This window comes from Maylandia zebra, linkage group LG16, assembly GCF_041146795.1.
Source record: "Maylandia zebra isolate NMK-2024a linkage group LG16, Mzebra_GT3a, whole genome shotgun sequence".
Taxonomy (NCBI): domain Eukaryota; kingdom Metazoa; phylum Chordata; class Actinopteri; order Cichliformes; family Cichlidae; genus Maylandia; species Maylandia zebra.
The window spans coordinates 4,285,109-4,299,906 of NC_135182.1; the positions used below are offsets into that span (position 1 = coordinate 4,285,109).

Sequence of the window (14,798 nt, forward strand, 5' to 3'; positions counted from 1 at the left end):
ACATTAAAGGGATGCAAGAAAACGTCTGTAATTGCTGGTTAAATGTTTTATTTAAAATATTGGAATCTGCTGTCAGTAACCAATACATATTAAAAGAATCAAAGTGAACACAACGTTTACAACATGTCATGTATATTGCAAATTAATGAATTAAAAAGAAACAAACAAAGAAACCAAACTAATAAGACTATTTTATTGAAAACTGTATAAATATACTAAAGGGAGAGGGGAGGGGTTAATACATTGATTTTCTTGACGATGACTTAGAAGGGAGGAATGCAATGCTGCCATCTAGGGGAACAAATATCCACTGCAGCGTTTCCTGAAAACGCATATGGGAAAAACACAGTTCACATTTCTTTTCATTTTTTCTTAGTTTTTCGTTCATTTCTTCTACCTTTCAGCTTTCTTTCCCTTATCCTTTTCCTCCTTTTCCCTTCCTCAGATTCTCTCTTTCCACTTTTCGCTTCTTTCCCATTTTCAGGTTCAATCTCAGCTCCATCTCCTTTCCCAGGTCTGTCATCTCCTTGGATCTTCTCTCCATCATCTTCACTTTTATCTCCTTGATTATCTGGGTTTTTTGGCCTACATTTATCTCCCTCTACCACCTTTTCAGCATCTTCCTTTGTACTTTTAGTGCTCTCACCATCTCCCTCTTTGGTGACATCATTACTATCATCTCCAAGTCCCTGTTTTTCCCCCTTCATATATGAGCCTTCTTCTTCCTCCTCCTCTCCCTCTGCCTCCTCTCGCTCCCATTCAGCCTCCCTACCCACACCTTGCCCTCTTCCCAATGTTCTGTCTCTCTCTCCATCATCTTCTGACAGCTGAGTCTCCAGTTCTGAAACTTCCAGCTCCAGCTGCGCCACCCTGGCCTGCATTTTGCGATTGCTCGATTCCAATTCCATCATTAGTCGAGCTAATTTAGTTTGCAGAACCTCCAAGTTGCTCTCTAGTCTTTGTATCTTGGTTTCCACTTTCTCTCCCTCCCCTTCCTCTTTCTCCCCACTCTCCTCCAACATGCCCATTTTAGTGAGGATCTGTCGGCCTTTCTCCTCCAGGTGACGTTTGGCTGCAGGGAACTCCGATAATACATCTGTCAGGTCTTCTTTGGACAAGCTGAAGAGATCAGAGTACCCATTGCTTCGGATGTTGGCAGTCCTGCGGTTGCCTGACTTGTTACCTGTAATAAAAGAGAATAGTATTTCTGTAAAAACCTGACAAACCTAAAAATTTTAAGGATGTTACCAACATTTGTTGGTTTATTCAAGACTTTTAAAACCAGCCAATCATTCTTGTTTTGGTCTTAAATTAATTGAATATACACTATACACTATATACACTATATTGCAATCCATGCAAATCATTGAATTCAGATGTATAATATCAAACACTTAGGCATGCAGAATGCGTCTACAAACATTTGTGAAAGAATTTGTTGCTCTCAGCAGCTCAGTGAATTCCAGCATGGGCCCGTGATAGGATACCACCAGTGCAACAAGTCCAGTTCTGAAATTTCCTCAATGCAATGTAGATGTAGATGCAATGTGGAATGGGGTTCTATGGCCGAGCTGCTGCATCCAAACCATACATCACCAAGCACAGTATAAAGTCTTGGATGCAGTGGGGTAAAACATGCACCACTAGATCCCAGAGCAGTGAAGATGTGTTCTATAAAGTGGCGTATTATGCTTTTCCATCTGTTTTCGGGAATGTTGCCAGGGGAACAGTACTTGTCTGAGTGCACTGTTCCAAGTGTAAAGTTTAGTGGAGTGGGGATTGTGGTGTTGAGTTGTTTTTCAGGAGTTGGACTCAGCCCCTTAGCTCGCGTGAAAGAAACTCTTAATGCTTCAGCATACAAAAATATTTTGCAGCAATTTCATGCTCCCAACTCTGTGGGAATATTTTGGGGATGGGTCCTTCCTGTTCCTACGTGACTGGACACCAGCCCTCAAAGCAAATTCCAATTGATTGCAGTTAAAAAACAGCCACCTGATATACAGGTGGCTGTTTTTTAACTGCCATCAGTGTGTAGTAGTATGTCAAGGAAACAAATAAAGAAAAATAGTAAAAGAAAGTAGTAATAATCATCCATAATATTTTGAATGTGAAAAAAAGAAAAATCCAACTGACAGCTTCAACTAAACCAATAGAGTAGGAATTATAGAGGCTCCCAAAAATACCTTTGGACTTACCAAAAAAGTTTAAACTGTAAATAAAAAACTGAATATAATAATTTGTAAATCTTATAAACCAATATTCTATTAACAATAGCGTTTCAAAATAATGTTAGCATAAAATTGTGGACCCTTTGAAAATCTTATCATCTATATCTGGTCTCCTCAGTTCCTAGATGTTTATAGACTGTTGTTAACAGAAGAGGGATGTTACAGAGAGTCAAACACGGCCCTGTCCCAACTTTATAGATGTATTGCTGCTATCACATTCAAAATGAGCTAAAGTCTTTCTTAAAATGTTGCATTTTCTCAGGTTAAACAGGATACATTCTCTATATTCTATTCAATATGCAATATGGGGTTGTGAGATTTACATTAAATTTTACACCATGTCCCAACTTTTTTGAACCTGTGGTTGTATGTATGTTATGGTGTTGTGGACATTTCTAGAGATTTTTTGCAAATCTGTAAAAACTGTAATTCAGCACAACCACTTGAAAGTAAACTTGTTTGCTTTCTTCATACACCAACATTCCCGATTCCAATTATACACTTTTAGATGCCTTCAGAAGCAATTTTCTTTCATCTGAGTCATCTTCTTGTGAAAACTGTGAACAGAATTATAGGCTCCACCTTGAATTTCAGCTGTACTACAATTAAAAAACTCTTAGTATAATTTGTATTTTAGTCGTAATTCTTCACTTTAAATGTGCAGAAATCACGTTCCCTCCTTTTATAGAGAATACTTGTCTATTTCAAGCATCTCTAATAGTCTGGAAGAATACTTTTACCATTGTTGAGACTCTCGGTTTTATTTTTTAGACAACTGAAGAAAAAGAGCTGGCCTGCTTCTTGTCCATGTGTCTCTTCACCAGCTAAACAAATTCACTTGTAAGAGCATGCCCAAATCACTTAACATACCTTTGATGTTAAGGATACTAATTTCCCCAAAGAAATTCCCATCACTCAGCACAGCAAATTCTGTAACCCCATCATCTGCCACAACTGCCAATTTTCCTTCTTTGATGATGTACATTTCATGGCCCACATCTCCTTTCCTGCAGACGTACTCTCCTGGACTGAACACCTACAAGATGAAAAGATAAAGAGCAGGTGACACTTCATCAGCCTCAAAGGATTGTTATATTCCAAAAGCACTGTCAAGGTAAACCAACAACAGTGTTAAATTTGGATCTGCAAGATAACAGTAAGCTACTGAACCACATTCCACAGAGAGCAGGTGCCATTCACTTTAGTTGTGTGCTCTATAAACAAATTAGTGACTATAAGTTACAAACACAGCTTTGCCAGCTTTCTGACCTGAGGAGTTAGTTTGAGAACCAGCTCCTCCAGCAGACTTCTGTCGCAGTTCTGGAAGATGGTGACTTTGGAGAGTGTGCGAAGATGAACGCTGACCGTGATCTCTGTCCTCATATGCAGAGGCAGCTGCTGCAGGATTTCATTTTCTCGCATGATCTTCTTGTTGATGTAAAGATGCTGGTACCAGTTGTTGATACGCTCTCGAAGCTCCTTGCTGATGTGATGACTACGCAGGTATGCCTTTACCTGAAAGAAGGAAAGAAAAACTTGATTTTCTATAAATGTTAGCTAAAGAAAGCTATCACACAATCTTCATTATTAAAAGTCTTTTCAATAAGCTTGGCTCTTCCATCAGCTTACCAGCTCATGGTTAGGGAAGAAGACATTATCGCGATCTCTTAGGCTTGTGATGACATTGCCGATATTGCCAACAATTGACGCAAACACCAACACAGCAATGAGCAAGTCTGCGATCATAAACAAGAACTCCTCTTCCCTTTCTGGCTGGGGGACGTCTCCCACTGTGGTTAAAATCTGAGCGGAAAACCAGAAACAGTAAAAGTACTGACGTCGCATGGAGCCAAACTCTGTGTTGGTGATATTAGGGTAAACCCAAGGATCACTTCCAAAGCCGAGGCTGCTGGACAGCGCAAAGTACAGACAGGTATTCCAGTGGATAAGCACAAAGATGTAGATCATGAGCTTGGCAATGCGGAAGGTGTTGGGGTAGGAGGTTCTTGTCTCCATGCGGTCCAAGGCCTCGTTGAGTCGTGGGATACGCAAAAGGCGGTTGATTCTGACCAGAGGAGTTTGGATGCCGAATGCAAAATACAGGAAGTCGAAAGGAAGAATGGAAGCCAGGTCCCAGAGGAAATGTTTAGAGCGCAGGTAGCGCTTCCTCAACTGAATCAGGTCTTTGACCAGGATGCCCTGATCCAAGTAACCTGAAGAGGCAAAAACAGTGTTTAATGAAGCCCAGAATACTCATCATACAGTGATGTAATTTATCAATACACAGGTTGGCTCTAACTGTTAGAAAGCATCCAAATGACTTTTCCTCATTATAGCTATAGCCATAGCTACAGCGGCCACATGAATAGAAGCAGCTAGGGAAAAAAGACTGTCATATTTAATATGATAAAGGGTTATGTAAAACTTGCACGTGACAAAAGTAAGTTGGAATTTGAACTCCCACTGTAAACCGACAGAATTACCAGTGTGAAGAGTGATGATCATATCAATCATATACATGAGGTCTGACACATAGTCCAGAGTAAGCCACACAGGGAGGTAGCTCAGTGCTATCATAGTGAAACAAGTCCTGAAAAACACAAGCATTGCTTCAGAAAATGTCCTATCACGCACTGTTGTTATATGCTTAGGAATGATTACCATTTGCAAACATACCACACTGCACTACTTTACCTCAAAATGATGATTACCCAGTTGTAAACGATGGGTAGTGTCATGACCTGAATCCAGACATAATAAAACTGCTCAGCTGGATCAACAATGAACTCGTTCCAGCTGAGAAATGTTGAAGAAGGGAAAGAAGAGAAGAACAGAGTCACATAAATATTATGATTCGAGACTTGTCATAGTCAAATTATTAACCAAAGCATTGCTTGTGACAGGAAAATGTATTAGGATTTTTCACTGTGAAATATTTGCCAAAACAGGAGCCCAAACAAAACAATGAAAGACTCTTGTCATGAATAAATGATATTATATCTGATCTAATTTGTGTTAATTATCTCAAACAGGTCAAATGTTTTAAATCTTAATAATTAGAAACATGTTGTCATTCTACAAGCTGCCTAATTGAATAACAGCCTTGTTGTTGTTGTATCACAGCTGCACTTTTCTTTTTCCAAAAAGATTCAGCTTAATCAATAATACTTACTTAAATTTCAAAATTCTGCCCAGGAAAGTGTTATGGTTTCCCTTATCCTTGACACCATCGTGTCCTTCCCCACTGGCTTTCTGCCCCTGTTGCCGCCTAAACAGCCTCTGCCAACGGTTCCCTCTGATACTAACATCACCTGTTATATCCATTTTCCAAACATCGGTCTTAAATGAACGTATTTTTTAGGCAAGTACTGCTCATGATGAAGAGGAACACACAGGCACCACTGTAGAGTCCACCTAACAACAACCCAGGTCTACCTGATCACTGCCTGGTGATGCTGGTCTCTATGGAGGGAAACCATAACAGATGTCATGTGTCTTCTGGGAATTCTTAACTCTCTCGGAAAACAAGGGCAGGCTATCTCTTTAAAATTCAGACACAGCAAACACTGACAGGATTATAGAGCCCAAACTACAGAGAGGATGTCACTGTGTGTCTATAAATTAATAGGGTATGGATTTTTTTTTAATATACCTTAAATTTGACTTGATTATTGAGATTGTTTAATTTTTGTCATCTTCTTGTAATATTGTAAAGTCTTTAGCCTACAATATAGTTGGTGTAAAATAAATTTTGAAATACTCAACTTAAAATGTTGACATAATAATACAAAATTAACACTTATAAATGGCTTTTCTTTTTCCCCAGTGGTAAAAACTTCCATACATTTCTGGATTCGCTATGTGGATTTGCTTTCCATGTTTCCATGTTTAAGCTACGCTGTTTTATTTGACTGCTGCGGGTCTTTACGTTTAGATAAGCTCTCCTTATTTGCCTGTGCTTAGTTTATTTGCATGGCTTTTCTGAAGGTGGAGTAACTGGAGCTTTCAGGTCCACTGATAAAAAACAATTATCCGACTAAGAGGTGAGGACTGCAAACTAACTCCAAAGTCAGACATGGTGCCAAGCAATTTTTCACAAGTTTCAGCTTTGTGCATTGTGTTTAGCACGCAGTGTATATAATCTGGGCACTTTAAAGCCCTCATACAGCTGTGCGAAGCAGCGTCGCTGTGAGTCAGAGAAGACGTGTGGGCGGAGTTAAAGTAAGATGGCTGCGGGAAAGCGAAGAGTGTTTGAGAAACCATCAAATGGGATGTTTATCTGTTGCTAACAGGATGCACAGCAGCCTCAGTGAAGGAGTGGTTGATTTCTTAGCGTCCCTGACTCACTGTGGTCTGTCTTGCCGGTTGTCTTTTGGTCGCCTCCTATCTTGTAATCGCTTACTGCTCTGACATTGTGGAATTCATCAGCAGCTAGTCGCTAGCAGCATACCAGCGCTAACTTACTAGCAACCAGCTAGCAGGTAGCTGCCCAAGGAAAACACCACCTCGCAACAACTGTTGAGACTCACACAAGGTAGGGAGATTCTCGATGACCTCATAGTGAAGTTCAACAGCATGACAACTAGATAAATTAACTATATGCGTTGCTGGCATTTCTAAGGTAGCTGATTATATTTGCAGTGTCAATTAGCTTGGTCCTCCGTCTTGCATTTGAAATACATTGTTGTTTTCTGTCGAACCACAGCGTAAGGAGCCTCGCTTGGCTGAAGTGAGATGTAGTGCAGAAAAGCTCAAGTGCTGCTAAGTCATGACAAACCAACCGGTTTAGGGGAAAGGGCGTAGTATTTGCTGTGTGCACTGTATGTGCTCTAGCAGTCTGTCAGATTGAACGGGACACATGACCCCCAAATACTGCAGTGATTGATGATTTATGTTGTGATCTTACCTGTGAACTTTGAATTAGATCTGTGGACTGGGTTGGACTTTGGAATTATAACTACACAACTCTAATCTGTCACTTCTGTGCCCAGAATAACTAGTAGATCCCCCCCATCTCGAATAAGCCACATATATGCATATCACATCAACAGATTAAATCATGGTTGAATAGAAAAGCCTTGTTCATTAATCGCTTAAATTTGTCTGTTTGAGAACGTACACTCTTGCTTATCTTTATTCACTGGGTTTAGATAATAATTTCACCATCTTAACAGAAAGTTAACGTGTAACTATTTTCAGACACATCTTTCAGCCTTACAAGAGTAAGAATAAAATTGCGGTTTTCAGATGAAGAGAAGAGCATCTGTAACGACTTCAGTTTTTAGCATTTTGGGTCATTTTCAAGAAAAATGTACCAGATTCTGCTCAATTCAGCTTCCTAGATGTGAACATTTACCGGTGCTATGGCTTCAGTGTTGGATGATTATTTAAATTTGATCTAGAGAGGAGTCAATATAAGTGTGCCACATTGGGGCAGGAAATATGTGATTAAAAAACCAGATGAATCGGTATTAGAAAATAAGCACACGTTCCTCCAGGTGTCTTATTAGTTCACGTCTGCACTGTTAGAATAGCTTTGGATTATGCAAAGGAAAATCACATTCATATATTATTTTCTTATACAGAAAAAATGATGGTGGTTGCAGACTGAAAGTATTCTTTTGTTTCTACAGCCTGATTCATGTATTGCTTTAATAATATTTGCCTGTCACAGTTAAAGATAAAGGATATATGTTTTTCTGATATGCATTGATGCAGTAGGCAGTGGCAGAGGCACGAGTGTGCATCATAGCTGAGCCGCTGATGAGGAAGAGTCAAGCAGTGGTTTAATTGTAAGTTGTTAACTAGTTAGTAAACTGCAGGGAAAGTTGATAAACAATCACTAATCATTTTCTTTTTTGTTCAATAAAACCCTGTTCCAGATGTCATGTCACTCAAGTTTATTACAACCTTATGCAAGTCAATCATCACAGCTACTACAACATAACCTCAGTGTTTGTTTTAAAGATTCAAGATGAGTGTTTCTGCCATTGCCACCTTGGTTGCAAAAAGACAAAAAAAACCAAAAAACCCAGATGATGAGGAAAGGCTGGTCTGACTGTGAAATTGTGTGGCTAACAACTTGTCAGTCACAAGTCATTAGCTAATGAGTGTGCAGTTTTGTGGCATGTACAGGCCTCCCTCTTTGAAATACGGTATGACCAAGACTTTACCCTAAATGTGTACCTGACCCCATAAACTCATCAGCAAAGTGTTTACAGAGATTGAGACCGAAAGCCGTTTCGTGTAGTCTTTTACGGGACTGGAAGTCTTTTGTTCAACCACAGCTATCGCCATCTGGTGGCCTTCAGATAGAATTCATTTTTAAGGCCTCCCATATTGGCTTAATTTTGGCTACATGGAAGCTACATCCATCTTTTATATTGTTTATGACTCTTTGACATCCTTCCTCTTCTTCTTCAACATGTAAGGATAGAGAAAAACACTTGTAGGTGTATGCCACCCTTTTCAGTTCCAGATGAATTGCTGTCTTGGCACATACACCACCTACAGAACCACTGGTACTTAAGCCAACAAAAAGCACTGTTGTGTAGCCGCTGACATCCTTAAGTCCTCATGTCTTGTCTATGGTTGCTCACTACTTGAGTCACAGATGTTATCAGTAACTATCATCAGTCCTCGTGGATATGAGTGGACGTGGAGAATTTCTGGTTAAGGCAGGAGTGGCTCTAAGTTTTTCACATAAATACTTTTAGTTAGTATAAAATAGGTCTTGACCTTTAGACTTTGCATTATGAGACTGTAGCAGTCAAGACTGCTTTGGTGTTCTTCATGACTAAGCTTTAGCAAATACTTCTCTTTATGAAGGCAGCCTCCCTCCAGTGGAATGTCTAGTTGAACTTTGAAACATTTTATGATTCAGTGTGACCTGAAATAAAACTAAAGCTGAATGGCCATATACTGTATTTTCTACTTCCTGCACATCGGGGTCAGAAAGTTTTGAAATGCTGGTGCACAGTAGCTGCATCAGCAGTTACCTTAAACTTCATTTAGGGTAAGATAATCATCTTATTTTTATCCTCGTTATGAATTTATGCATTTGAAGCAGTTTTCAAGCAGTGTCATTAAGTTTGAATCAGATGTTAAGGAACAGTGAGTCATTAAAAAGTGTGGACTATAGTAACCCATCTTTTCCATTGTTGTTTGTGTGTAAATACTCTCTATCAGGGGAGTGAAGGAAAAAAAAAAAAGGGAAGCATTTGAGCCTTATTGATTTAGGGAAGTTGAGCATGACGTTGGTAGACCTCTTGCGTGTGATCCAAGTCCAGTTCATGTGATGTTGTTCCACATCATGTGGCCACAATAACAAAGGTTTGAAATCTACTTTAACATTTATGTATCTCAGTTAAAGTGAACTTACTAACTTATCAAGCCTAAGGGATGTTATCCATAGGAAATACATACAATACTGTGCAAACGTCTTGAGCCAGGATTCATTTCTTTACATTTTGCTTCCAAGGAGTCAGAATTTCTTAAGATCTTTTGAAGTCTTTCTTTGGACTTTGGCTGCTTTTTCACCTTTTTTCAGTCCAGACCATTCAAGGATTAAACAAAGCACTTAACTCAAAGGATAAACTAGTGTTACACATCAAAAACAATGGGGGGGGATAAAATTGTGTCTTTAGTAGAGATGGACAGATCCGATATTACGTATCTGCATCGGTCCGATACTGATTTAAATTACTGGATCGGATATTGGAGAGAAATAAAAAATGTAATTCGATCCGAAGTATCACACAATCATCTCACAAAACGCGCTACTTGGCGTAACCCAGCTCGGCGCATCGGAGCAGTATGTGTCACATGATAGAGCGGCTGTTGTCTGCGAGACCTGTTGGCGGTCTGTTGGAGCATTTGGAGCCTCGCTACATGCTTCCTAACCGCAGAATTTCATCTTGGCAAAAACTATCCCAGAGAAGTAAAGCAAGTGTGTAAGTTCATCCCTGAATGTTTGCAGAGTATTTCCACGTTAAGCTTAACAACTAATATATTGAGCCACAGCTGGACTGGCCATCGGAGTTCCATATTGAGGTGAAAAGGAAGCGATTTGTCCCGTACTCCAGCTAGAATAAAAAAATAGACACAAAGCTGGAGTTATTCTGTCGTTGCTGCGCAGTTGCATCTACTTCTCTCATTCACTCCCCCTTCCTCTCCTGTTATTAGTTCAAACATGAAACTGATCAATGATCAGCTGATCGGCTTTTCTGCCACAAGTCCCGCCTTTCTTGTTTGTTTATCGCCCACTTTGCGCTAGAAAGAGGAGACCAGCGGATAAACAACAGCAGCACGTTTAAGCGTGATAAGCTGTTGTTAAAATTTATTTAATATTAATTTCTAGTATCAACTGAGGTTTGCTGGAGCCATGGCTGTAAATGCTGTTGGTCATGATATGGTTTGGATATGTGGTGAGAGGGAAACATCAAGATGAAACCAGGAGATGTCCTTACTGAATCATCAGAGCTGAACAGGTGATGGAGAAACAGGTTTACCTTTTAGGTGACATGAATGAGTTGAAGGGAAGTTATGAACTGTTTCTGAGAGACAAATAACACCAGGATCCTTTTCTAAGTAGCTGACAGCTGGTAACTGTGCAGGGGCGGGTCTAGCAAAGTTTTGTCGGTGGCCAGGTAGGGCATTAACAGGGAGAGGGGGGCACAAAGAAATACTTTTCTTTGTTATGTCATTTAAAAACTTTGATTAAATAATTATCTGAATCTTGCAACAAAAGTGGTCATCCGATTAAATGTATAGAAATCCATTATTGTATATAGTAACTAATAAGTCTAATATACACCCTAATAAGCTATAGTACTTTTTCCTTTGGGAAGGTACTATCTGTGCAGTCTGCAATTCTGTTGAAGAAAGATGTTGAATCTATTTAATTATTGTAGAAAAATAATTGATTTCTGTGCATTTGTTTTACACTTGCATTAAATTAAAGTTGATTACATCGATTAAGGGCGATGACACCACGGTGATTGGCCTCATACCTCATAGCTGAGCCGCTATGAGGTATGTGGTTCCACCACAAGGGAACCACCCCCCGCCCTAATATTTTTGCTGGGAGTTGGCAACCCTATTAGTTAGGTTGCTTAATATTTCTACTAAGTACTCTTTAAAATACCAGAATAGGGAGGATGGTGTAGGTTTAAATTTATTAGACCGATCAGTGTTGCTGAACTTTAAAATGTTTTGGGTGGAGTGTATTTTTTGCATACAGGTATAACAGAATAGCTTCGGTCGCTTGTTTTTTTTTTTAAAACTTAGGTATGAACTTATACAAAATGCAGCAAGATATTTATAAAAAAAAACAGTTTTATTGATTACAAAATACGCTTTACCGGATTCATATCGGTATCGGCAGATATCCAAATTTCTGATATCGGTATCGGACATTAAAAAGTGGTATCGTGCCATCTCTAGTCTTTAGGCACTTGATTACTAGCAGCTTGTCACATAAACACATAATCTGTTCCCATTTCTTTATTTCTTTGAATCTATGAAAAGTGCCAATGATAACACAGTTCAACAGGTATAGCATGTTTTGAACCAACAAGGAGATTTCAGAAGAGCTATTGGTTGAAAACTTAGCGTATGTCGGCTTGGTAAATGTGTCAAATGCACTGGACATCTGGAGGAACAGCTTAACTATCTGCAGAAAATGAACAGTAATTCATTAAAAATGGTGGTGGAGGGGGTGGGGGCATCCAAAGACCTAAAACAGGACCTGAGCGATGCATCTGGCACTTCAGTTGATACGTCTACTGTTTGCTGAAGCCTCATCAGAAATGGTCTCAGTGGAAGGGTGGCTGTCAAGAAGTTATTCCTAAGGAAGGGAAAGGGGGAGAGAACACTAAGGTATATCAATTACACAAGAACTGGACTGAAAATGCATGGCAACAGCGATGAATCCAAATTTGGAGGTTTTGGTCAAATTGTTGTTAGGGGTGCTCAATGTAGTCTCAATATTATATAACAATTTTTCAAGGAAATTTGCAACAGCGATATTTTTGCTCACATATATAATAAAAACAAAACAAAAACCAGAAAATTTTTAATGGTGATTGCAGTTGCTAGGATGCTGACATTTGGGAGTCCTTATATTGATACTATCATAAGCATAAATATTAGCATGAATCCGTAGTAATGGTCTACAGACATCTGTAAAACACTGTGGAGGCTCTGGCATGGTTTGGGACTGTGTGTGATTGGCAATGACTTGTTTTTCAGCATGACAGTGATCCCGAACACAATGCTAATGCAGTAAAAGCATACCTGGATAGAAAAACGCACAATGGAAAACTATCAGTCATGGACTGACCCCTCCAGAGTCCCTCAACATCTCTCAAGCAATGTGGGATCATCTTGACAGAGATCTAATTAAAAGGCACTCAAAGAAAAGCTTGAATGCACTTCTAGAAGCCTGGAAGACTATTGCTGAAGATAACTTGAAGAAATCATGCAAGAGTTGCCCAGGAGGGTTCAGGCTATGTTGACGAATAAAGGTTGTAATGCCAAACACTATCTTTCAAGCTTCTTACAATTCTGTAAACTCTTTTTGCTTTATATATTGTATTATCCATGTATGTTTAGATCTTTCAATAAATCATTTTCTAAGCCACATGGAAAGAAATGAGGGGTGGGTCAAGTCATTTGCACAGCGCTGTATATGCAAGAGTCAATAGGGTTGATATTTACACTTAAGTCTAAGAGCCAAAAGTTCTGCACTGTAGGTTTGCACAACAGTAAAAGAACAAACATCCCCCTCCCCCCTCCTTTCCAGCAGCAAAATCCATCATTAACCATCTGTTCAGTTATTTCTCACTAATCCTTACAATAACTCACTAAGTGCACTACTTCCTGGCCGATATTTTTGGAGCTATTAAATTCTGATGGTGCTGAAGGAAAATATCAAATATCCCACTTACTGGCGGAGTGCATTTTATACCATTCAACCTCTTGTTCTTAACCAGTTGAGGAATACAGCACAACCCGATTACTTGCATGCACGCAAAAGCACAGAAAGGGTTTCTGTCTTTGGATGACTTAAGACAGCAGAATGACATTTAGATTAAGGATATTGATAAGGGATTTAACAAATTAAGCAGAATTGCTACCACAGAGAAAAGAAAATGGCGTGACGAATCATGCTTCTCCATCTGGCAATCTAGTGGATGAGTGAGTTTGGTGGTTGCCAGGAAAACGGTACCGTATTTTTCAGACCATAAGGTGCACCACATTATAAGGTGCACCGTCGATGAATGGGTCTGTTTTCATACATAAGGTGCACCGGATTATAAGGTGCATTAAGCGAAACAAAACAGATAAGTCAAACTTTACTCAACTCATTCGTCTTCCTTCCTCCACTTCCGTACTATTGATTCATTAGTGTTGAATTCTCTTTCAGCTGCTCTATTCCCATGTTGTTGCAGTATATGAATGACTAACCTTGTGAATTATCTCAGTTGTTCTCCTGACTGAGGTTTGGTCTGTTTACAGCATCCTGCCATGTGATTGCATTTGTCCCTAACCATCGGGAACCCTCACGTTAACTTTTATCAAGCGGAAAAAAGTTAGCGTTCATCCTCCAGCTTCACTGTGCTAATGTCATGCTAACATCAGAGCTCGCAAAATCGCTAGCCTGACGTCCCGGGGCTAACGATTTTTCCAGTCGGGCTACCAAAATCTATCTCTGCCCTGCCCGTCGGGCTATCGTAGGGAGGAAAAATATATGTCAATGCTTTTGCATTCTTTCAGAAATGTAGCTGGGGAATTATGTCATTGACATCGGTGAGCCACTGTCAATATGTGACATATTGAAATTGCATTTGAATTTGTGCTTGCTTTTTGCTTTCACTTTGCAATCGCGCGAACTGTGTATAGAGAGCGACAGCACTGATTGGTGAGTGACGATAATTTCCGCACATCATCTTATCAATCGTTAGCTTACTATGCAAACATGACAAGTGAAATCTCCCGCAGCTTAAACATGTGAGAGGTTGATCGCGCAGAGAATCGCTGAGCGTTATGTGAGTGCGTGTGTAAAAGCAGCAGGATTTATATTTCAGTTCTGCTGAGCCAAATAAAACAGGTCAGGGTGAAGAAGTGACAGCCAAAGAAAAGCTTACCACAAAACGGAAAAGCTATGACAAATCAGACTATAAGGCAAAAAGAAAGTGCAGCTTTATGGTTTCATGGACAAAATAATTTCTGTGGCTGCAATATGACGAGCTAAATAACCAGGGCTGCACATAAGTGGTCCGCAGGTGCGCATTCGCTGTCAAAATAAAAAACGCACACAAGATAAGAAGTTGTAACGCGTGTTTGCGTACATAAGATTTCTGGAGGAGGACAGACATTTGTTTAGAACTCTTAAAGATGTCGAAGAAGCTCCTTTAAGCAATTACTGTGATGTTCCTCCACCTCCAAAGAAATGTCAGGAGTCCGAACCACAAAAGAAGCGTGTATTCTCGGAAAAGTATTTGCAGGAGGTGAGCTGGCTTCAAACAAATGATGCACGCACAGAGATGTGGTGCAGAATGTGCCGTG

At 39.7% G+C, this 14,798-nt stretch overlaps 2 protein-coding genes across 4 annotated transcripts in view; one reads left to right on the forward strand and one right to left on the reverse strand.

Annotated features, from left to right (window-relative positions):
- Positions 1–40: 40 nt before the first annotated feature.
- Positions 41–6,714, reverse strand: cnga4 (cyclic nucleotide gated channel subunit alpha 4). Of its 2 annotated transcripts, none has more exons than XM_076875238.1 (7): positions 6,576–6,714; positions 4,923–5,024; positions 4,712–4,818; positions 3,858–4,441; positions 3,498–3,743; positions 3,099–3,264; positions 41–1,183 (listed from the first exon to the last, which is right to left on the reverse strand). In XM_076875238.1, exons 2-7 carry the CDS (start codon positions 4,964–4,966, stop codon positions 363–365), a joined length of 1,968 nt encoding a protein of 655 aa, XP_076731353.1. In that variant the 5' UTR covers positions 4,967–5,024; positions 6,576–6,714; the 3' UTR covers positions 41–362. The 2 variants fall into 2 exon arrangements, with proteins under 2 accessions (XP_076731353.1, XP_004569000.2); XM_004568943.3 differs by lacking the exon at positions 6,576–6,714 and adding an exon at positions 5,401–5,616.
- fhip1b (FHF complex subunit HOOK interacting protein 1B) overlaps positions 6,420–14,798 on the forward strand; it is a 28,291-nt gene continuing 19,912 nt past the window's right edge. For both annotated transcript variants that reach the window (XM_004568946.4, XM_004568944.3), the window contains exon 1: positions 6,420–6,762. The gene's annotated coding sequence lies outside the window, so the exon portion shown is untranslated. The remainder of the gene's footprint in view (positions 6,763–14,798) is intronic.